We start from the raw sequence: 21953 nt of genomic DNA, 5'->3' as shown, positions 1-21953 counted from the left end.
TTTGCATGACATCAGAGTAGTTGACACACAGCATCCCTAACTTGTACTTTTATATATATGTCCTTTAGATGTGTTTTTACTCTGGTATTGAGTTTTTTACAATTGGTCCTCTAATTTGATGATTATGACAATGATTCCATCTTTTTTCGCTGCATTGTTCAGTATGTGCCATTAACATAGTTTTGCTGTTTGCACATTAGAACTCCTTTAGAGTTTCTGTGGGCTTCCCCGATTGAGTGATCCCCTTTACTCACTCGGAGATACCCCCCAGTTACCCTGGTGTTCTCTGTTTGGGAATCTATTTAGATTGATGTACTTTCTGTCGATAACCCTTTGAGGTTTACAATTGACATTGGCACTTTACCACAGTATGCACTTTATCTCTTAAATCATATGACCTAACCTTATGCATTGCACAAGTTTTTGGCTATTTAATTCTGTTTTTTAATATATTGAAATAAATTTATATAAAAAAACTCAATAAACATGTTTTTTGTATGATATATTGACTGATATATGGTGATCGGTTCTATGACCAGCAATGCTGTGTCCATTTCCATAATGGTGAGACTAGGTTCTTAAAGTGAGTTAATAAATTTTCCGCTGACTTGATTTCTGTTTACCATGATTTTGCTTCCTCACAGTCAGCGAAGTAGAGGATACCCATCTATTGTTTTTTGCAATTACCACAGGTAACCACACCTGGGTGTTTGCTTTTACATTCATGTCAAGAATATGTCTGAAGATCTGACTTGAATATTTTTTGATGTTATGTTTGTGATTCAGTGATCACGTTTCAATATTGTCCACAACTCCTTGTCGATAAGAGCCTGGAGGCAATAGAGGACTCCTTTTCTTTCACAGGGCCACTGTTTGTACCGTTTGTTTTAATTTTTAGTGCAGGGCAAATAACACCATTGGACAGTAGCTTCCAGGTGCTAAAATGAATCGCAATAATTTAAAATCAATTAACAGAATACATTAGAATGAAAACATTAAAAAAAATAGTAGGCAGATAACACTTGATCAAAGAGTAAGCATCAAAACAAGTATTGGTTCAGTGTTAAAGCAGGTTAGGAAATGTGCTTCAGTAGCAACATAAGGAAACAAAATAGAAAAACATACATTGTTGGGTGATTAGTTGTGTGCAAAGGCATAGCAATGGCTTCCCCGACACTAATCGGTCACTTTCTGGTCACATGGGTGTTGGCGAGCCCCCCACAATGCATGATGAATTCCTCATTCCTGGCACTGCTGTTGGCGCGTTCAGTCATGCCAGCAGTCGGTGTGATCACAGACATAGTTCAGATGGCATCGGGTTGGTACATGAGTGCTTCTTTACCGAGTTATTGGATGAGGATGCAGAGCGCAGCCAGGATTATCTAAAAGGTGGGGTATGAAACGAATGTAGTTTGGCCCCCTGCAGTGACACTAACATCTGTAAATGCCCACACAGCGCTGCTGAGTGGGCAATTACAGATTTTGGGTGGGCCTTGCCCGCTCATGCCCTACCCTGTCTATGCCTCTGTGAGGATGCCAAAAACGACTGTTGCGTGTGATGCTTGTGGGAAATTGCAGGCGGGAGTGCAGAGAGGGCAAGGGTTGGAAAAAAGAGAAAATTACGAAGGAAACCCCACTAAAAAGGAAAGGCTAATAGCAGAAAAGAGAAGAGATTGGAGAGGTTGGTGGGAACAATGAAAGGATGAAGGGAAAGCAGAGGCTAGGGCAGAATCAAGTAAGCAATGACGGGAGCTAGGGGCGTTTCTTTACCCCCATCACTTTTCTCAAAGTCCACCACACTGCATATGAGCAGTGCAAATATAACTGCTATTAAACGCAGTTCAGATTTCATTGACAAAGCCAACCATTGTCCCTTTCCAATTAGAAGGGGATGCCTGACTAATCATCCTCAGTCACACTGCTCTGACTTTTGGGTCGATCACATCTGCACCATTATCAATGTTTTTCTCATGACTCTCACGGTCCTGGCTCTCAATACCCTGTCATCGCAAGATCCAGCATTTCTGGCTAGCATCTGGCAGAACTAGATTACCACATCTGTTCAAAATCCTGGAAAAGTTTTTAACCAATTCTAACCCAGTCCATCATACCCATTCTTAGACCACAGTCAAATGAGGGTGCAACATAAGCTACTGAATCTGCACTGGTAGCCTCGCGGAATGGCTTCCTAGCTCTTCCACATGGGTGTCAGGACCACATTAATTTACGTTGATCGCTCATGTCCATTCCACCTCATCTAGCGTGTCACCATGCAAGCATGTGTCCTCTCTAGCACAGGAGCCCCTGGCACCTTCCAAGAAGGTCTTCAAAGCTCTCCTTAGTGAGGAGGAACAATTGCAAAAGCTAGAGGCATGCTTCTTTTCCAACCCACTCCTGTCACCTGCAGTGTGCCACAAAGCACAGCCCTCTCATTGGCATTCCACATTTGCGTGTTGGCTGCATTGTTCGTCCTCTACCAGCTTGTTCTAACTTTTTTCTAATGCACTACTGGCAAACCTACATCTGAGTCAAAGAGCAATAAGTTCTGCCCCACACAATTCTCAACATCACTGAAGAGTGGAAGGGATAAGTGGCCTTAAGCTCCATGAAGGCAAGACTAAAGTCCCCAGCGCATGCTCAGCGGCCCTGCCTAGCCCGAGCTTCCACGGCCACCTCGTAGAATGTGCCACACCAGAAGTTCCCTGGACCTACCTATGAACACTGGCCTGACCAGGCACTCCCAGGTGAGCAATGTTCTGAGGGGCCTTTCTTCAAACACTGATAAATATAAAACTGCACGACACCAATGCCCCCAGCATAGGCATTCCTGAACACCAATTAGACAGTCTTCAAAAAGGAGGATGGTGGACTCAAATCCGGCACGAAAAAGAAAGATATGTTTGGCTGCTCTTCAGAAGTCTGCCAATGGCTAAGATCAACCATCACATTAAGTCCAGAAGCCCGAGCTTCAGGTGCTGGTTTTCCTCTCCTCCTACCTATGCAAACAGATCTCAATATGAACCCCCAGCAGACTCTTTGGGCCTCATCACGAGTTGGGTGGTATCCTGACGGTAATACTGTCCAACTGTAATTGCCTTAGTGCTAACCAGTTCGGCGCTATTAGCGCTGGATCACGGGTTGGGCGTTAACAGTAAATCCCCATTCCCCAGTGGGTCCATTGGACCCAATGGGGCATTTTAAGCGCAAATACTGTGCGCTAATACAGCCGGCGGTAATTGCGCCGAAAACAGGGCGCTAAATGAGATTTTCACCTCCAGAAAAAAAGCTGGAAGTAAAACAGCCTTTTAGCGCCCAACTCATGATAGGGCCAGCTGTTAAATGCAGAGGTAATACCGTTAACGCCATATTTAAGGGCTACAGCCAGGCTCGTGATGAAGCCCTTAGACTCTTGTTAACATCCACAGGTTCTTTACCACCACATGGTAATGGTAAAAGAGCGAAGTGCCGAAGCTGTGCATTCATTCCTCATCCACACCACGTCATGACCCACCACCCCTGATCTCCTTCTGTAAGACCCTCAAGCAATATTTTAAACATAAGCTGCAGAAAGAACTGGCGGATGACCCATGACAGAAATGCATGTCTCAAGAGATTTCGTTTCACAGCATTCAAAATTAAAGTTATTTAAATACAAATGAATAATTATTCTAGGAGGGGAAACACTGCTAGGTACTTTAAGCCGCTACGTAGATGGAAACTGTCTTGTAATGATCTTGTTTCTATGGCAGAAAGGTATGAGGCAGTTCACAGAGAATGGTTACGTTCTTACTCTGCATTTACAAAGTTCACCTATGCCATTTGCCCGCCCACTTGGTGCAGACGTCAGTCTGCCTTGCACTGAGGGTCCAGCACAAGGCGTTGATCTTTCGTTTTCCCCCCATTGTCCTGTTTTGTGGCTGGCCTTCATCTGATAGTTGCGGGTTTCCTTAAGGTGAGAGGAGTGAGTTCCTGTGAAGGGAGTGTGTGTGTCGGTATGTGTGTCTGCCTGTCTGTCTTGTCAGTCAGTCGAAGTGTTAAGGATGCAGTTGTCACATGGGTAGTAGATAGCGGGTTGTATAGGATGGGTGGCGGTGAGGGTTGGTGGTGTGCATGGACTGCGTTCCACCGAAATTGAGTAAGTAATGAGTATGGGTATTATGTGTGTTACCCGCACTGGTGAGTGAGGTAGTGAGGTATGGATGTCAAATGCAGTGGCGTTGGGGTGGGGGGGTCGACCAACAAGTGTATTTATCGATAGAATGGCTGTGTAAAAGTCTATCATATGACATTAATGCAAATACAGCCTCGTTCAGCAAGTATTCCGGTGTCGCAATCTTCAATCTTTCTAGGTGCTATCTTTCTAGGTACTAACCTTTTATCAACATCTCGGGTCTTGTCCCCGGTAATGTCCACATGGCTTGTGCTAGATGTCCAAACACAGTGGCGTCTAGGGTGGAAAGCTTTGGTCCCATAATGTACTTTTTGTCACCTGAAAATAGATGTAAATAGAAGCATGATTAAGACCGATACCCAGAATACGCTTTTAACACAAATACTTCAATTGCAGAATTGCTACTAGCTAAATTGGCAACGCGACCTCTGTATTGCGACTAGTTCCGAGATTAACTTGCACTGTCATGTGGCGTAAACCCTCTTACATCTCGTTATGTTGAATATCAAAAGGCTGTACTGTTAGCAAGCACTCTTTACATTAAAGCACTTGGGAAAGTCAGCCTCGTAAAAACAAGGCTGAGGTCAGTGAAGTCAGAGGCATAGAAACAAAAAAGCTCATCAGAGCTGGGAAGCCTCTGAAGACACATGAATAATAATTGTTTTTCTGAAGAAACTCTAGAGAATTGGGGTGTTTTAAAAACGGTCAGTGAGTTCCCTTCATGAAGGCTGGAGAAGTGAGCAGTCGGCAGTTGTGTTGTGCAGAGCTCTTTTCTAATAGATATGACCTGTCTGCTGCAATCCATCCTGCTGTTTGCTCCTGCCGGGAAGACTGCTTTGTGAAACAGCCGGACGCGCGTCAGCGCGCGCTTTGGCAAGTTAGGTGGAGAAGTGAGCAGTCTGTGGAGAGGGGTGAGATTCCTAGATAAGCTTGTTAAAGTTTGTCGCACTCCTATTGCATTCTACGCAGGTGCACTTTTTCTTAATGTATGCTGTGCAATGTAAAAGAGTTATGGACGCAAGAGAGGGAGGTGGGGTGGCTGTGTTTGTGAGATCTCCTCCAGTCTTGCGCCTTTTGTGGATATGTAGAGGGTAGCATCGGCCCTCCCCACCTCTCCAGAGATGGAGTAAATTCCAGCAGGGTTGTTGAAACCCAGGGATTTATCCCGATCCCATGCACAAGTGGTACGAGCGGCACATAGTTTTTCACAACCGGGATTCTCGCTGATACTTCACTGCTGCCGCCTATCTTAGAAGTTGTGCAAGAAGATTCAAGGCCGGTTGCAGAGGTTAAAGCAGGGGTCGTGACTACGCCAGTCGGCAAATTGGCTAGGCCCGATGGGACGGATTCTTGCATTTTCCAGTCTGCCTTGATGTACATGAATGAGATATCTAAAGCCCAGGAGCCATTGTTATTTGCATATCAGCCTTCTGAACAGATGATGGAGCCAGAAGGATTACCTCCTCTTAACACAATGGGACCGCTTGATTCAGCAGTTATATTACAAGTAAGGCAGCCTGTGCCCTAGTCCCCAGCCCCCTGCCTGCATCATCCTCCATTGAAATCCCTGCTTCCCAGCCCTCTTCTGCGTCTTAATTAGCGCCTTTTTCGTGCATCCACAACACAGGACTGGTAACCGGTGCCTCGGTGGGTGAATCGCCATGCAAGCCCACTAGGAGCACGAGGTGAGTGCCCCACGGGTCCTAACTGTTAGAGCCCAGAGAAATTGAAGGAATGTAATTGTGATTGCACCAAGTAGCGCTGCCAGCGCCATAGTCCCCAGCTCCCTGCCCACGTCCTCCTCCATTGAGATCCCCGCCTTCCAGACCGCCCCTGTGTCCTGATTGGCCCTTTGCCACATATTAGTCAGCACTCAAGGGCAGCCCCCCTGCCCGGCAGCCCCTCCGGCTAAGGGCCCCCGAGGCAAAGGGCGGCTCCTACAGTGCGGCTCCAAACTGTTTCGGCAGGTGTCAGCAGGGGAAGTAGGCACCCACTAACAACAACCAAGCCAAAACTTCCAACTACCCTCTCATCCCCCAGTCACATATATAACCAATCCGACCCGCTGTCCCCCACCACCTAGCTCCTGCACTATACTGAGCTCAAGGAACAGGACCAGCAGTGCTCCCACCTAGCATCCCTGGATGCAGTGTCAAACTCTGCCTATCTCCCAAGGAACAGCCAAAGCATTCATGCCGCAACCCAATTGATCTAGGTGGTTGCCAAGGCATAAGTCCACCCAAAAACCAGCAGTAGCAACCGGCGACAGTGTCTAGATGTGCCAAATGAGCAACAGACTGCCGTCAACCAGTGTCAACAGATAAGGTAGGCACCATCACCAGTACAAATAACCAGATTAGCATTCACCCTGCCATACAGCACCACCATGGGCAATAATTACACCAACCACGCACATCTGTCACTCTCTCTAGGAAACCGACTGTGAACACATAGGGGGTCATTACGAGGTTGGAGGTAACCATGGCGCTATTAGCGCCATGGCTACCTCCAACTACTTACCGACTCCGCCCTGGTGAATGGAGCTATTACCGCCCCATTCCAAGGTTGGCGGGGGCGGTAATTCCCCGTTCACCAGGGCCCTTCCCCATTCCCATTTGAGCCCCCATAGGACTCAATGGGAATGGGGAAGACGCTAATAACGGTACCGCATATTGCCGTACCGTTATTAGCTCCAAAGTCCCTTTGCGGGTCCCGTCCTTAACGCCTGGTAAAACCAGGTGTTAAGGGAGGACCCGCAAAGGGAACTCGTAGTAGGGCGGTATGGGATTACCGGCACCGGTGCCCTTACCGGTGCCAGTAATCCCTTACCGCCCACCTCGTAATGAGGCCCATACTGTTTAAAAACGTTTATACTGTGAACCCTAGGTCTTTTCCCCACTATAAAGGAATCTTATATCTAGGTGCGTTTTCCCATACCTCACTACTGTATTGTGAAACCTAGGCCTTTTCCACTATACAGGAATCTCAAATCTATGTGTATTCTCCCATACTCGCATAATGTATTGTGAAACCGAGGCCATTCACCCACTAGACAGGAATCCCAAATGTTAGTGTTCCTCCCATATCTGCCTATTGTATTGTGAGACCTATCAGCCCTCCCACTAGACAGGAACCTCGATTCTAGGTGTGTTCCAATCTTGCATACCTTTTGCCAAACGAGGGACTTCCACACTTTCCAGGAACACCGAGCTTGCCACTGAAAGCAATTGCTTAGAACAAAATCATTGCTCCAGTTATACGCAAACCCACAGCCTAATTTCAGGAACTAGTCATTCCAACAGTGCTGCCCTCCATCCAACCCCTTAGTAATCGGACCATGCCCTGCTTTGACCCTCCGCCATTGGAAGGTAGAAGATGGGAACCATAAAGCACTACCCAGCCAACCGCAATTGAAACCTTGAGCTGTCCAATCCATATCCTATAACTTATCAAACCAGGACCCCCCCCCACATCTACAACTCAGTCTTACGCATATGGCCAAGCAGACAAACAGGAGCAGCGCTCAAGCGGACCTCAATCACCAGATCATAATTGACCTACAAAGAGACAAGCCGACAGGGTGCACACGTTTATCAGAGCAGAAGAGGACAAAACTCAACAAGATACAAAGAACACAGGTCCTACAGGCGGGCTACAGCCCCTGCAAACCAAACTCTAAGCAATCGCACTACCAAAGACCCAAAGATGCCCCGACACAGAGCTGGACGCTGCCAAAGAGAAACGGAATTAAGAACAAACCGACCGGATACGCGCCGACTTCAGCAGAAACCACCACAAATACAGAACACAGGCCGGAAAACACCACAGCCAACGAAAGAAACCTCACAAGAAGAGAAAAATCCCTATATCTAACACCGTACCTTACAACCGCCTCACAACCTCGACAGCTCAACAGCATAGATATGTCCAGGCATGCCAAGAAATGACTGGAACGCCACAGGAAGAGAAGAGAAGATCCAAGAAGAGAAAGGAACGAAACCAACACCCTCACCCCATATATAACGAAAACACGAGGACACCGTGAGCAACCGCATCAAAACACACAAGATGAAGAAGCAGAAGAATTTATCATCAACCCGACAATCAACCTGACAGATCGTTTCAGAGAGGAAGCAGAATACACGCAGCACCAACCAATTTTTGACCAGAACACAGAAAAAGCCTAACAGAACAACCAAAAGACAAAGTGTGGATAAAAAAAACAATTCTAACCGTGTCAAAAAGATCCACGGCAACCTAATCAACGACAAATCGATGTCCAAACATGCCACAGAGAATTTAGACCTACTATGCGACAGTGGCATTGACATCCTATTTATAACTGAAACGTGGCTCGGACGACAACTACAAAACCACATTGCATAACTGCATCCCTGACAACTTCAATTGGTCATGAGGAAAACTGGCGATAGCATACAAGGCACACCTCAAGATTAAAACTGATGAACCACTAAACATCAAAAACTACGAATCCCTGATCCTTAACCTAACAGCAAATCCCAAAACAAACCTCAAATTCGTCCTGATATACAGACCACCAACATATGATGCAACCTTCACTGATGCATTCGAGGAAGCCATCACTAACCTATCATTGAGCAGGAACACCTCATTATCGTCAGAGACTTTAATATCTGGTTTGACGAAGAATCCGCAAACTCACAAAAATCACTAGCCAACCAACTGAAGACAATGAAACTACATCGACTGGTCAAAGGAGTGACCCACACTGTGGGACATAGGCTAGATGCAATCTTGGCCAACAAAAAGCTCATCACCACAACGCCACTATTAGAGATCCTCTGGAGCAAACACCTCGTCATGCCATTCGTGATCACACTCCCCACAACAACAGCCAAACAACCCGACAAACTTCTAACTATCATGAAAAGAAACCAGAGAACCATCGGCACTAGCAACCTAGCAGAACAGCTAGAAATCAACAAAACAACAACAGCGACCATGGATGAAGCTAACCGCGAAAGCAAAACAGGATTATGGAAGAATCGACAGGATCTCAAAGGAAAAACCTTTCATCCCTTCATGCAAAAGAGCAACAGCAAAATGGTTTACCCCACTACTCTGCGCCATGAAATGAAAAAACAGGAAGCTTGAACTCCAGCGACAAGTCCACTCATACAAAAAGGAAATCCATAAGGACAAAAAGAAATACTATGAGAACAATCAACAAAATCACCAACACCCAAAAGGAATTGTTTAAAATCAAACGAAATGAGAAACCCTCCTGGCTGCAACAAGACTCTGATACCTTCATTGAAGCTATGCAATGACCTTGCAGATCACTTCAAAGACAAAATAACCACCATCCAACAGATCATACAAAGCAGGCCGAGCAACTACAACATGCAACCCATCCAGCCATCCGAAGATCACCAGAACAAACTCTCTATCTTCCCCCCAATATCAGCGGAGATATTTGTCAAGCTGGTAAGCAACAGCAACAAAGGAGACTCAGCCATGGATCCATGCCCCTCAGGCATACACAAATCAATCCTCACACCAGGAACACCCATGGAATACTACAGAAACCTTTTCAACCAATCACTTTCAACATGGAAAGTACATCGATTTTTCAAATCGGCATACAAGTCGCTCCTCAAGGACACAGCAGGAAACGTGGAAGACGTCTGAAACTACAGACCCCTATCCAACATCCCCTACCCAGCAAAACTACTCAGTCTACAGAATAACACAAGAATTCATAGAAGGGCACCAACTGTTGGACCAAGCACAAGTGGGCTTTAGACCCTTGAGGAGAACGGAAACAGTACTGCTCTCAATCTGGGAGGAACTAAATACTAATGCAGACTCAGACAAAAGCACAGCTCTGATACTTCTGGACCTTTCCGCAGCATTTGACACAGTCAATCATGAAATCCTCATTGGGAGATTGGAAGAAATAGGAATCACCAACAGCCTTACTATGGGTTAAATGATTCCTAACAAAGAGAACAGAAACTCAAACCGTTCAAATCTACAAGGGAATCCACATGCGGAGTACCACAAGGATCATTCTTCTTCCCATTGCTCTTCAACATATACCTGATGCCATTAATCAAACTCATCAAAAAACACAGCCCCACATGCTACATCTACGCAGATGACACACATATTGTTTAAAAAAATTAGATACACAATAAGAAAACAAAATGCTGAATGACTGCTGACGAGAGCTCTACAGCTTGATGAACACAAACAGCCTCAAACTAAACTCGGGCAAAAGTGAAATAATGGTCATAGCTAAAAGTAGGAAAACAACCACTACATCCCATGGCCAAAGGAACTGGGTACAGCACAGACTCCATCAAAGATAGTAAAAAACCTAGGAGTCTTGATGGACAACAAACACTTGAGCCACATGTAAATGCCATAATCGAGAAATACCTCTTCCTGCTACACACAGTAAAAAGGATCCTACCATTCCTCTCTTTCACCCATAAAATACTCACCATCATCGCACTCATGATGTCCATAGTAGACTATACCAACGGCCTGTACCAAGGAATACTAGAACGACAATTTAAAAAACTTCAGCGCATCCAAAACGCTGCAGCAAGACTCCTGCTGAGACTACCAGGAAGAGAACACACTACCCCAGCACTGAAAAGGCTACACCGGCTACCAATTAAAGAGAAAATAACGTTCAAAATGATGTGCATAATGCACAGAGCAGTCCATGGCCAAGGAGTAGAGTTCCTAAAGAAAAGAATAACCGTCTACCATCCAACAAAATCACTCAGATCAAGCAACAACATTCACTTTAAACCAAAACCCTACAATAAAAGGAAATTCGGAGGATCATCTTTCGCTCACATGGCAGCTTTAACCTGGAATAACCTACCAAAAAACAAACGCAACACACAGGATCATCTGGAGTTCAGAAAACTTGGCTCTTTGCTCCAGATTCAGTAGGAAACATCAGAGAAGCAGGGACCCTAAGGGAAACGTGAATCCCCCGGGAGGAAACCATAACCCTAACCTGGTCCTCCGTTATCAAAGCGGGGTGGGTGCAGTATGGGCAGTGAGGGACCAGTCCTGTAAACAAAACATTACCAGCCGCAGGGCAGGGGAACTAGCTGGAAGCAGATAGATACACAAACCACTGGAGTTACACAAAAGAGGGCTCCCACTCCGCAGCATGCCTGCCAACTAGATGGAAAAAAAATACAATACCAAACACACAGGATAACCATAGAGGTTGGGTGCAGAAACGCAAAGATGAAGTGGTAAGAAACCCCCATAAAAAGTAAAAGCAATGAACCGTACCTTATGCCCTCAACTTTCCACATACTCAACATACATAAACTCACACTACCACCTCTCTGCACAGCAATTCACAGACACTTCACCACATTGCAACAACAGACTAACAGTACATAGCCCGGCACAACAGCAGATAGAAATTTGGCACCAAACCGAAAACCACACTTAAGCTAAGCAAATGGTGCAAACCGAACTGAGAGGGCTAACAGGACATAACAACTCTCACTTTTCTATTCCAACTACACCCTGCTAACCCCCAAATTGCTCCCCTCTTCACACTCTCCTTTTCAGATCCGCAAGAGCGCCTGGGGACCACAGCAATGGTGACGGTGCGCGTTATAAATACCTTTAACATTAACATTTATATTGAATATCAAAAGGGTGTACTGTTAGCAAGCACTCTTTACATTAAAGCACTTGCGAAAGTCAGCCCCATAAAAACAAGACCGAGGTCAGTGAAATCAGAGGCATAGAAACAAAAAAGCTCATCAGAGCTGGGAAGCCTCTGAAGACACATGAATAATTGTTTCCTGAAGACACCCTAGAGACTTGATGTGTTTTAAAAACAGCCAGTGAGTTCCCTTCATGAAGGTTGGAGAAGTGAGCAGTCGTCAGCTGTGTTGTGCAGAGCTCTTTTCTAATAGATACTACCTGTCTGCTGCAATCCATCATGCTGTTTGCTCCTGCCGGGAAGACTGCTTTGTTAAATAGCCAGACGTGCATCAGCGCTCGCTTGGGCAAGTGGGGGGGAGAAGTGAGCAGTCTGTGCAGAGGGGTAAGATCCTAAAAAACTGGCTTACCTCACCAACTGCCTCGATCAAGTGAACGAATGGATGATGAGAAACAAGCCAGACCAGATTGAGATCAAGATGTCGCCCACCAGCACCACCTCACAGGCAGCAATCCCATGGTCGACATAGATCGGTGCTTGCCCGCAGACTTAGAAAGTGGTCAAGAACATAGGCATTCTGAAGGACAGCGGACCAACCCTTGAAGTGCTTCTACCATTTACACTCAATCAAGCAGATAATGACTTTCCTCATCTTCCCTCATACAGCCTTCACTTCATATTGCTGATCCTATCAGAATGAACTATGCCAACAGCATATACCTTGGCATTCCACATCACCAAGTAAAGAAACTATAACACATGCAGAACACCGTTTCAAGACTCTTGCTCAGTGTTGACAGGAGGGCTCACATCGCAACCATTCTAAGATCGCTCAACTGGGTACCGGTCAAGAGCGCAATACATTTCAAAGCACTCTGGATCTGCCACTTTGATCTTCAGAGCCGTGGACCCAAATTCATCCATGGGAAGAGCATCCCATACCACCTGAGGAGAAGTCTGAGATCTAGCAACAACATTGGTATACCAAAAAGAGACAAAGACGATCTGCTTTCTTTCATCTTAGCCAGCCTGTAGAACTTGCTCCCAGGATCACAGTACCTTCCGGGAAACACCAAAGACCTGGTCTTTCAACTACCCTTATGCTACACAAGTCCAAAATTATGATTCCACTTCAAGCCACTTTGGCACCAAACCAAAGACAACCTGTCGACATACTGATTGGGCATACCACACACCAGTCCAGCCAGGAATAGCGCAAAGCACAAATTGGATTGGCTTAATGTTTGAAAACAGAAAATGAATAACCTGCAAGCTCAAAACGGAGGTCCCCCTGGCAGGCCGAGATGTAACTCCTCCATGGACCACACATCTAAAAACAACCAAGAGACATCACATCATGTGTCCACTTTTGAACAGCACACCAAAGCAGTGCCTTTACAGCAATACACCCACAGGAGCTGGATTTGACACCAACCCACTAAGGGACCACATACCACACTGCCTTTTCCACATACTCAACTACCGCACTGAGTGGACTGCATATGAAAGCATCGCCAGTAAGGCAGTGCATTGACAGAAACTGGAAATAGGACCAAGCCAACAGGCAAGCTTACAAGGGGATATCAGTTTTCTTATTGAAACCAGTGCAAGAGGGTTTCCAATGTAATTCTACTAGCAGGGATTAGCCAAGCTATCCAAAGGTGTCTAACAGCAATGTTGCTGACTGAATTTTTCTCCAGGTATCCCAATAAAATGTGCTCCTGTGTGTGCCATTGTGATATCACCTTCAGCTGTAGGTGAACCATGATTAATCCAGAGCAATTACCCCTATTTCATGACATTGCACTCAATGCTGCCCTCTCTGCTCAATATGTGTTCTCTGTATCCATTGCAGTCCAGGAGGAGGTGCTGTACACCAGCCAGCAGCCAGGGACACCTATTCAGTCCACAGTTCCACAGGCTGTCTACTTATAGTAACCACCCCAAGGTGCACCACCACCAAGATATCTCTACAAGCACTCGGGATAGTATTTGCCCATCGGGTCCTCCACAGACTGCTCCCTCTATAGTAGGCTCAGATTATACACTCCTATACAAGACACCCAAACGAAATAATCCACTCACACATGGCAACAAAATACCCTCTCCAACAAGAATCACACATCAGAATACTACACTTCTCCAAACAACCGTATACATACAACAGTGCAGAATGAGGTTTCCTCACACCATGGGCCCTTGAAGCTCCGCTCCAAACACAGACACTGCAAGGTTTATCAACACAGACCACCAAAAAACAAACTCACCCACATACTTAGGAACTGTATGCATCAAAACAACAGTGAAACCATCTTGCACCTCCCATCCCTCCCTCCACTAATCAAACCGCCTCTCTCACTTCCAGGTCAACTGGTGCTCCACTCCAAGTGCCTATGCAAATAGCCAAAGAGTGCAGCATAACATCCAATAACAAGACATCTCTCTCCCTCATGGGCAGTCAACAGAGTAAATCCCTGCCCCCATCGCCTTTGTATTGTATATTTTGTGGGCAATGTTATTTACAACTATATTTTCAATCTATGTTGATGTTGCCCCTTCCCTCTCACATGCACACAACTGTCCCGATACATGAACAGAATTTCTCCCATTCTTTCTTCGTCTTTCTCTCTCACAAAGAATGCCCTCTTTCCCCCGCCCCACAGACACACACAAGCACTCTTGCACTCAGGCATGATAACCAACAATAATCTTCAGTTAGTATGAGCAATAAATACTCTTGTGCAGAATTGGCCATCATGGAAATAAAATAAGAATAGTATAAATGGCAGTTAGGGGAGTTTTCCTAAGGTCCATCTGAAGGTAAGATTGTATAAAACTATCCCTTGGTATACAGGTCCCCAACTCGTAGTACAGGTTTGCACTACCCAAAGGATTGGTAGAATGGCAGAGAAGGCAGGCTTATTTTAAGAGGAGGATGTGAGCTGTAGGGAAGTATAATGAACCCAGTCAATACATTAGCCCAAACAAACGCTTACACATTGGAAGTTATAATAAAACATACATTTATTTTATATACACAAGGCAAGGTATGTAAACACGATTTTAGACTAACCAATACACATAGGAAATATTAACATTACTTTTCATAGGTGACAGCTTCAATAGTAGTTGCTTGCGCTTACAATTGTTACAAAAAATGACAGTAATAACAGTTTTTTCACTGCTTAAATAGTAGTGGCACGCACCCGCATTTGTTACAGTGAAATGACAGTTTCATTAATTTACTAAAGTCACTCTAGTCTGTAGGAAGGAAAAGGAGAGATACTTAGTACAAGTCGCAGTGATTCACTTCTCAGTAACACTTTTCAAGGCTTCCAATGCCTTGGCAGTCCAATCCCTAATTATGCCAGAGTTCACCAAAGTCGGTGTAGGATGGGAGCAAAGGTCTTATGCAGCAGCAGAAAGGCAAAGTTCCCTGGGATACTTTAGTTAATTTAAATACAATGCTTTTGTAGGATAACACAATAAGGGCGCTGCAAAGGACTCCCTAAAAGCGCATAAGTTGTTAAGCCTGGGCCTGAAGTATGGGTGCTCATCCAAACACCTGGTTTTGCACTCCAATCACACTGGAGCGACTATTCGGCTTGAGGTATGTTCTACCTTGAGCTTCACAGTCACTTAGGGTGGTTGAAGAAAATGCAGCTGGATTCCTTCCTGTGCAGCAGCGACAGACCCAGTCTCCTAATTCCTCGGTCTGGTACGAAAGGAATGACTCTGAATGGGATGTCACAGCAGCAGTCTTGAGACTGGACCCTCAACAAGGATTTCTTTGGTCCCCCATGTCGGTCTGTGGTTTTAGCATTTTGTATCAGCTCCAACAGTGAATGGTTACCGCCTTATCAATCCGCCTCAATTTTGCAGTCCTGCACTCTGGTGAGGGGACTTCGAAGAGTGGGATTGTGCGCTGGAGGTCCAACTGGAGATCACCAAAGTTCGGGGTGGATTCGTTCATGCAAAGATGTTGCCCTCAGAATGGGTCGGAGGTCCCCTGGTATTTGTAGTTTGCAGACCTGGAAGGTCACAGCACCTTAGGGGATGGATCGATCTGCAGCTCGTCTCAGGGCTGGTTGGTCGCACCAGCAAAGGGGAAAGAGTCATCCTCTTCAGAGCGCCTCTGTCGATAAAAAAGCGGTCAGGACAGCAGTTGTCACTTCACTGTTACTGGAAGGGTCTGCAGGCATCTGGTTGTCTTTAGCTTCGGATCTTCTGTTCCAGTGGTCGACTTGCCTTCTGCTTCAGAAACCTCCTCTTTTATTCGGATTTCCCATTCACTCCTCTGCAAACTCTCCCTGCAGTTTACCAAAAGGGGCGGGTGACTGTCCAATCAGGACAGCCAGCCCCCCAGTGTCCTCACAGACACACTGGAGCCTAGGCGGGCTACACAAAGTGTTCCCGCCAAAGGCAAAACTCACATTCAGACCTCCCCTCCCATAATGGTAGAAGGGCTAATAAAGGACAACGACACTAGAAATGGCAAAAAAAGAAAGGAGCCACCACGTTAGAACATAGGTGACCCTTTTGTACATAACCAGGGCTGGGTATTCAGCCTGCGGTACAAAATAGCACAGAAATTGGTAGAACATGTCCACTGCCATCAGCCATAACTGTAGGTTTGTCACTGTGGGTTATAAAGAAGGGAAAAGGGGTATGTTACAGCACAACTACGTGTTGGTCCAGTCACTCCCCCCGCACAGACCTTTTTCTAAAAACACCCCCTTTTTTATGTTCCCACAGTTCCACTGATACTACGTGCTACGTGTGGAAGTCTATCCTACAACACTCTGCAAAACTAGTCCTGAGGAAAGCTATAGGACATTACATCATCAACATTTGTTTTTGTTCATGGCTGGAAACACATTTGAGTGTCGACTCGATAGGTGCATGTTTAGTAACATTGCACTCTCAGTCATGATGTATTAATCCTCACTTTGCCTACGTCCATCAGACAGTTACATTATATGATGACACAATATAATGCGAACATGGACTTTTAGTTTATATATATATGTCTGTATGTCAAAAAAGGGAAGCTATCCCTTGTGTGTAAATAAACAATGTTGTGCACTATAAAAACAAGTCTGTGATCTATTATAACAAATATACAGATCTTATGTACTAGGATCTGATACATGTATATGTGTGCCACACCTGTAAGTGTCTCAGAGGAAGAGGTAGCCTGAACCCACCCCCCTCTCCACAGGTTTCTCACTGTGACCAAAAGGTCACAGGAGCAGAGAGAAGGAGGAAACTAGGTATCCCTTAGCACTCCACTTAAGGTGTGGTGTGCCCATATCTAATAAATGAATGTTTTAGAAAGGATACAAAGTATCCCTCTTTCCTTAAGAACAGTAGTGCTTAGGGAAAATGAAAGAATCTCAAAGGAGAACCCAAAGGGTCCCCAGCAACACTGCACATAGGGCGCTGTGTGCTGCAAAAGTGTAGCATAGATGCCTTTAAGGGATATGGAGAAAAGCAAGACTCCACACAAAATAGGTAAAACATAAAAGAATAGAGTTCTCATGATTAGAGCACGCAAGAATGAAAGAGGGCAAAATGGCTCACCTCATTCAGGAGAACAAGAAAAGGGTTGATAAATTGAGCAAAACGAGCTGGGGGTTTCACTAGGAGAGAGGATTAAGCATAACACTGATAAATCTCCCTAACAATGGCCATTAAGCATGATCGCAACAGTGACCATCAGGCATGATTAGCAAAAATGGCCATGAGAAATACTATGCGAATGAGACTCAGATGCACAATTCAACATTTCTTCCAGGAGGATTGGAATGTCAGTGATCACTTGCCGGTGTTCAGCGAAATGAGGTGGCTTCATCTACAGATCCTCCTCGTGCAATTAATTGAGGTTGCTGGTGATAGCTGTACATGTCCTAATGTCTTTACGCATTTAGTGCCACTAGCTGTCATTTTGTGGGTGATTGATTTAACACTGCCTAGACTCTCGGCTGACTGCTGTGTTAAGCTGTAGCCACTTTCCAGTGTCTAGGCTGGGATTTATGGTTGGAACATGCCCTGCTGTTTTAAAGTGGAGTGGAATGCTGGTTTGTTAATGGCACTACCCTGTATTCTGAATTAACTCATGGTATTGGCATGTGGACATACTTTTGTGATAACAACACTGCAGTGTACTGACTGAGGCCCTCCTAAATTTATTGAGCTACACCGCTATCCTGGCTGCACCCCAGCCTTTAGTACACAAAAGGCTGTGAGGTCTTTTTATGATGAGCCACCCCGCCCCCTTGTTTTCACACATTTGGCTCCTTGTGCCATAAAAAATGCCCTCCCACCCCCAAAGTGTAGAAGGAGATGTTACAGGCTGTGGCTGTTGAGAGTTGCGGCCAGTGCTGGGGTCCCTGGAACATTGCACAGTGTGTGGGGGTGGCTGTGCATAACAGGGCCTGGCACATGATGAAGTGCCTAGCCCCTGCCTCAAGAACGTGTGAATCCGGGTCAACCTGCGGCCCATCAGAGCCTGAGGTGGCAGAGCGGCAGATTGATGAGGTGTCGCAGCACCCTTTCCTTGAGAGGAATGGAACCTCATGACTAGGGATTGGGCTTCATTGTACAACTGGCCACTCCGGAAGCCTGCACCTCTTGGATCCGGGATTTGTGGTTTGTCAATGCGGGACGCAGGTGCCCAGAATCATCTGGAGTGGCGGTTTAGTGACAGCAGAGCCGGCGACAGACTTTGGGCCCACCATCCTTGCGGAGGAGGAATGATCAAGCCCCAGTCTCCCGCCTGCTGAATAAAAGCCACTGATCCGGGCGGCCTGGAGACTCGGCATTGATGTTAACTAATGGCGGCAGAGACGAGGCACACTCATGTAAAACTGTGGTGCGATAGCAAATGGTGGTGGGCAACAGTGCTGTGGTCAAGAACAGGAATGTGAGTTGAGGGGGCAGTTGTGCAATCAGGACTGCTGTTACTGGATACTTAACATACTGCAGCACCTCTTAGTGGGTATTTGATTCCTGAGGTGGCGGTGGCCATGTCTACATCGGGGACAAGGGAGATTCCTGGACCTACCGTGGTAGTATGCTGGATGAAGTCTTAGATAGGGAGACACAACACTCGGCACTCTCAGCTCGGGGGCCCAGGTGAGCAGAGTGAATACTCTTTCTGTGCTGTTCCAACGGGTGGGCCTGTTCTCCCACACTGCCTTACACATAGCTCCCTATTACCGAGGGGGGTGGAGCAGATCCTGCATTTATAGCTGAACATGGTGAAATCTCGAGTGACCACTTTCCTGTTTGTTGCAGTGGTTGGACCGTGCATTACATCTGATGTGTGACTGACCCGCTCCTGGTCCTCTCGGGTCTTCAACATATTTGGTCATTATGGGGAAAACAGATAAGCACTAGACCAAGCTCCCCTTCGAGGCCCTCTGGCAGGAGGGGGTAGACGGTGGAGGTGCCCTCCTCTGACCCCCAGAAGGGACATCCCAGCGAGGCCCTGAATATGATGATCGATATTATAGAGGTTTGCGATAGATAAAGTGGAGTCTGGAGCCTCATGAATCCCTGAGTTAAGAACCCATTGACAGTCCTCCTTTGGTAGTTGGATTCTCTGGACACCCAGGAATGGCCACATAATCCGTAAATGCTCTCTCAGCCGCTCGGCTTAGTTCCAGCCATCGCAGCCCCTTGAGCATCAAGTTGCCATAACAATGTAATTACAAGAAGTGCCCTCGGACTGGTGATGTAGGCATTTTTCCTTGTATCCCGCAGATGTGGTCACCTTCCCTCCTCCTCCGCTGCTGGCACAGCGAAATACCCCGTTCGGCGACTTGTGAGACAGAATTTCACCTGATTCAGCTGTGCCTGTCTTGCTGCTAGGCCACCTGGTGAGTTCATTGTGCATTGTGCAGCTTCTCCAGCACTCTCTCTCCCCCTTCCATCTCTCTCTCCCTATTCTTCCATGATGTTCTCCATCTCTACTATTTTCTCTAACTGCTACTCTATCACCTATCCTACCTCTCTTTCGAAGCCTGGAAGGAAAAGTTCAATAAAGATCTCCTGGTCTCCAACACAGGCCTGCAGATTGCTGACACCTATGTCAATGCTTCTTCCAGACAGACTGTCACTGACATCCTCTGTCACTCCTTGTGCGGACCAATGGACACCCCATATGGTCTCAGTTCTCTCCCCTTTCTCGTCTTTGCCCACTAATGGTGGAACCAGATCGGAAGTACTCTTGGCACACTTTCCATCCTCTAGGTGGATCATTAATGTCTACCTGAATGGCACTGTCATGTCCCAGGGCTTTCAGCCCAACCTCCTCCTCTCGATAGGCGTCTTCTGTCTCTCATCAACTTCCTCCCTTCTCCAGCCACTCCTCCATCTGCCTCACCTCTGGCTTCTTCGCCACCAGCAACAGGTTTACCACATCCCTGTACCCCACCTCGGAAGACCTTCAAAGGTGGCTACCAGCTTCACTTAGCTACCCTCAACTCTTGCTCTGCCGTTAAACACTCCTATGACATCTGTCACCTCTTTAAAGACTTTGACCTTGACGTCCTCTCTCTCACTGAGACGTGGTTCACTGCCAGCTCTGTCACGCTTTATGACACACTCCTCCCAGAGGCCTAAAAGAGCCTCTCTAAGCCCAGGCCTAATCGATCTGGAGGCGGAATGACCCTGATCTTCCATAAATGGGTCCCTGCTACCATCAGACCCACTCAGTCCTATTCTTCCTTGGAATGCCTCACCTGCAGGCTCGGTGTCTCTCCTATACTCTCTGTAACTGTCACCACCATCTACAGGACAACTGGCCCGGTCTCCCTCTTTCTTTAGGAATGTACTGACCTCCCCTCTTCTCTCCTGGCATCTACCTCAACGCTTCTCCTCCTCAGAGACTTCAACATTCACCTTGACTCTCCTGAGGCAGCCTCTGTGACTCTCTTCCCCTGACCATTCTACCCTCCGGTCCAACTCTCAGCCGAAGACACCTTGGATGCTCTCATCTGGGCAGACATCCATATCTCCAACCCTCTCATTACACCTCTTTCCTGATCTGACCATGCTCTCCTGTCCTCTCATCTGGATCTCTTGGGTCCCCCGGCTAAGACTCTGCCCGCATTAACAGTCTCCTTCTCAGTCATTTGAACGACAAACCAAGTGTCAGTTGCTGCTTTTGACACCACTTTCATTCCCCCCTCCCACTCTAGCCACTGACTCTCACACTGACACAGCCCTTGGTAACATTCACCTCTTCACCTCCAACACTGTGGACATCCTTGCCCCTGTCATGAGGATCTGCATGAAGCCTGCCAACCCGCATGAAGCCTGCCTCCAAGCGCAACGCCTGGTATGATTTCGGCCTAGCCTCTCTAAAACGCAAGTGCAGAGTTGCTGAACGGAAGTGGCTGGCTTCAATCACACATCCTGCTGCCTGCCCCAAAGGCAATACAGACTCTCCATCCGCTCGAAGAAGAGGGTCCATATCCCAGCTAGCATCTCTGGGGCCACCAACAACACGGCTGAACTCTTCAAAATCGGCAAGGAACTCGACAATCCTACTGCAGTCTCCACTTCTCCTTTTCCATTCCATGCCCTCTGGACTGCACTGGCTGCTCACTTCACAACCAAAACTCAGGACATCCTGTCCTCACTCTCCTTTACGCCCCTCCCTTCCCTTCTCCGCTCTCAGCCCCCCCTTCTCCCCTTCCTTCCTACTCTCCTGCTTCTCACCCACAACACCAAAAGAGGTCTCTAAACTAGTCCTCTCTATGAGCATCTCTTCCCAACAGGTGCTTCCCTGCTACGCCAGAACTATCAAGGACAACATTGCCTCCCTTGCTCCAGCCTTGGCCAATTTCTGCAATAATTCTTTTGCCACTGGCTCCTTCCCACTACCCCTCAAGCACTCCTTTGTGCACCCCCTCCTTAACAAGCCTTCTGCTGACCCTTCCTGCCTGGCTAACTACTGCCCTATCACTAGTACCCCCTTTCTGGGCAAACTCTTGGAGATGTTGGTCATCTTCCAACCACAGATCCACCATACTGAATCTGTTGGTTGTCTCCACGACCATCAGTTTGGCTTCAGAG

At 46.6% G+C, this 21953-nt stretch overlaps 1 protein-coding gene across 1 annotated transcript in view; it reads right to left on the bottom strand.

Moving 5' to 3' along the window:
* Positions 1-21953, bottom strand: part of FAXC (failed axon connections homolog, metaxin like GST domain containing) — a 513582-nt gene that overhangs the window by 26242 nt on the left and 465387 nt on the right. The window contains exon 5 of the mRNA XM_069606407.1: positions 4373-4489. Coding sequence (XP_069462508.1) covers positions 4373-4489 — 117 coding nt within the window. The remainder of the gene's footprint in view (positions 1-4372; positions 4490-21953) is intronic.

This window comes from Ambystoma mexicanum, chromosome 4p (genome assembly GCF_040938575.1).
Source record: "Ambystoma mexicanum isolate Mex_15411 chromosome 4p, UKY_AmexF1_1, whole genome shotgun sequence".
NCBI lineage: Eukaryota > Metazoa > Chordata > Amphibia > Caudata > Ambystomatidae > Ambystoma > Ambystoma mexicanum.
Note: the sequence above shows the minus strand (reverse complement) of the source record. Positions and strands in the feature narration are given on the sequence as shown.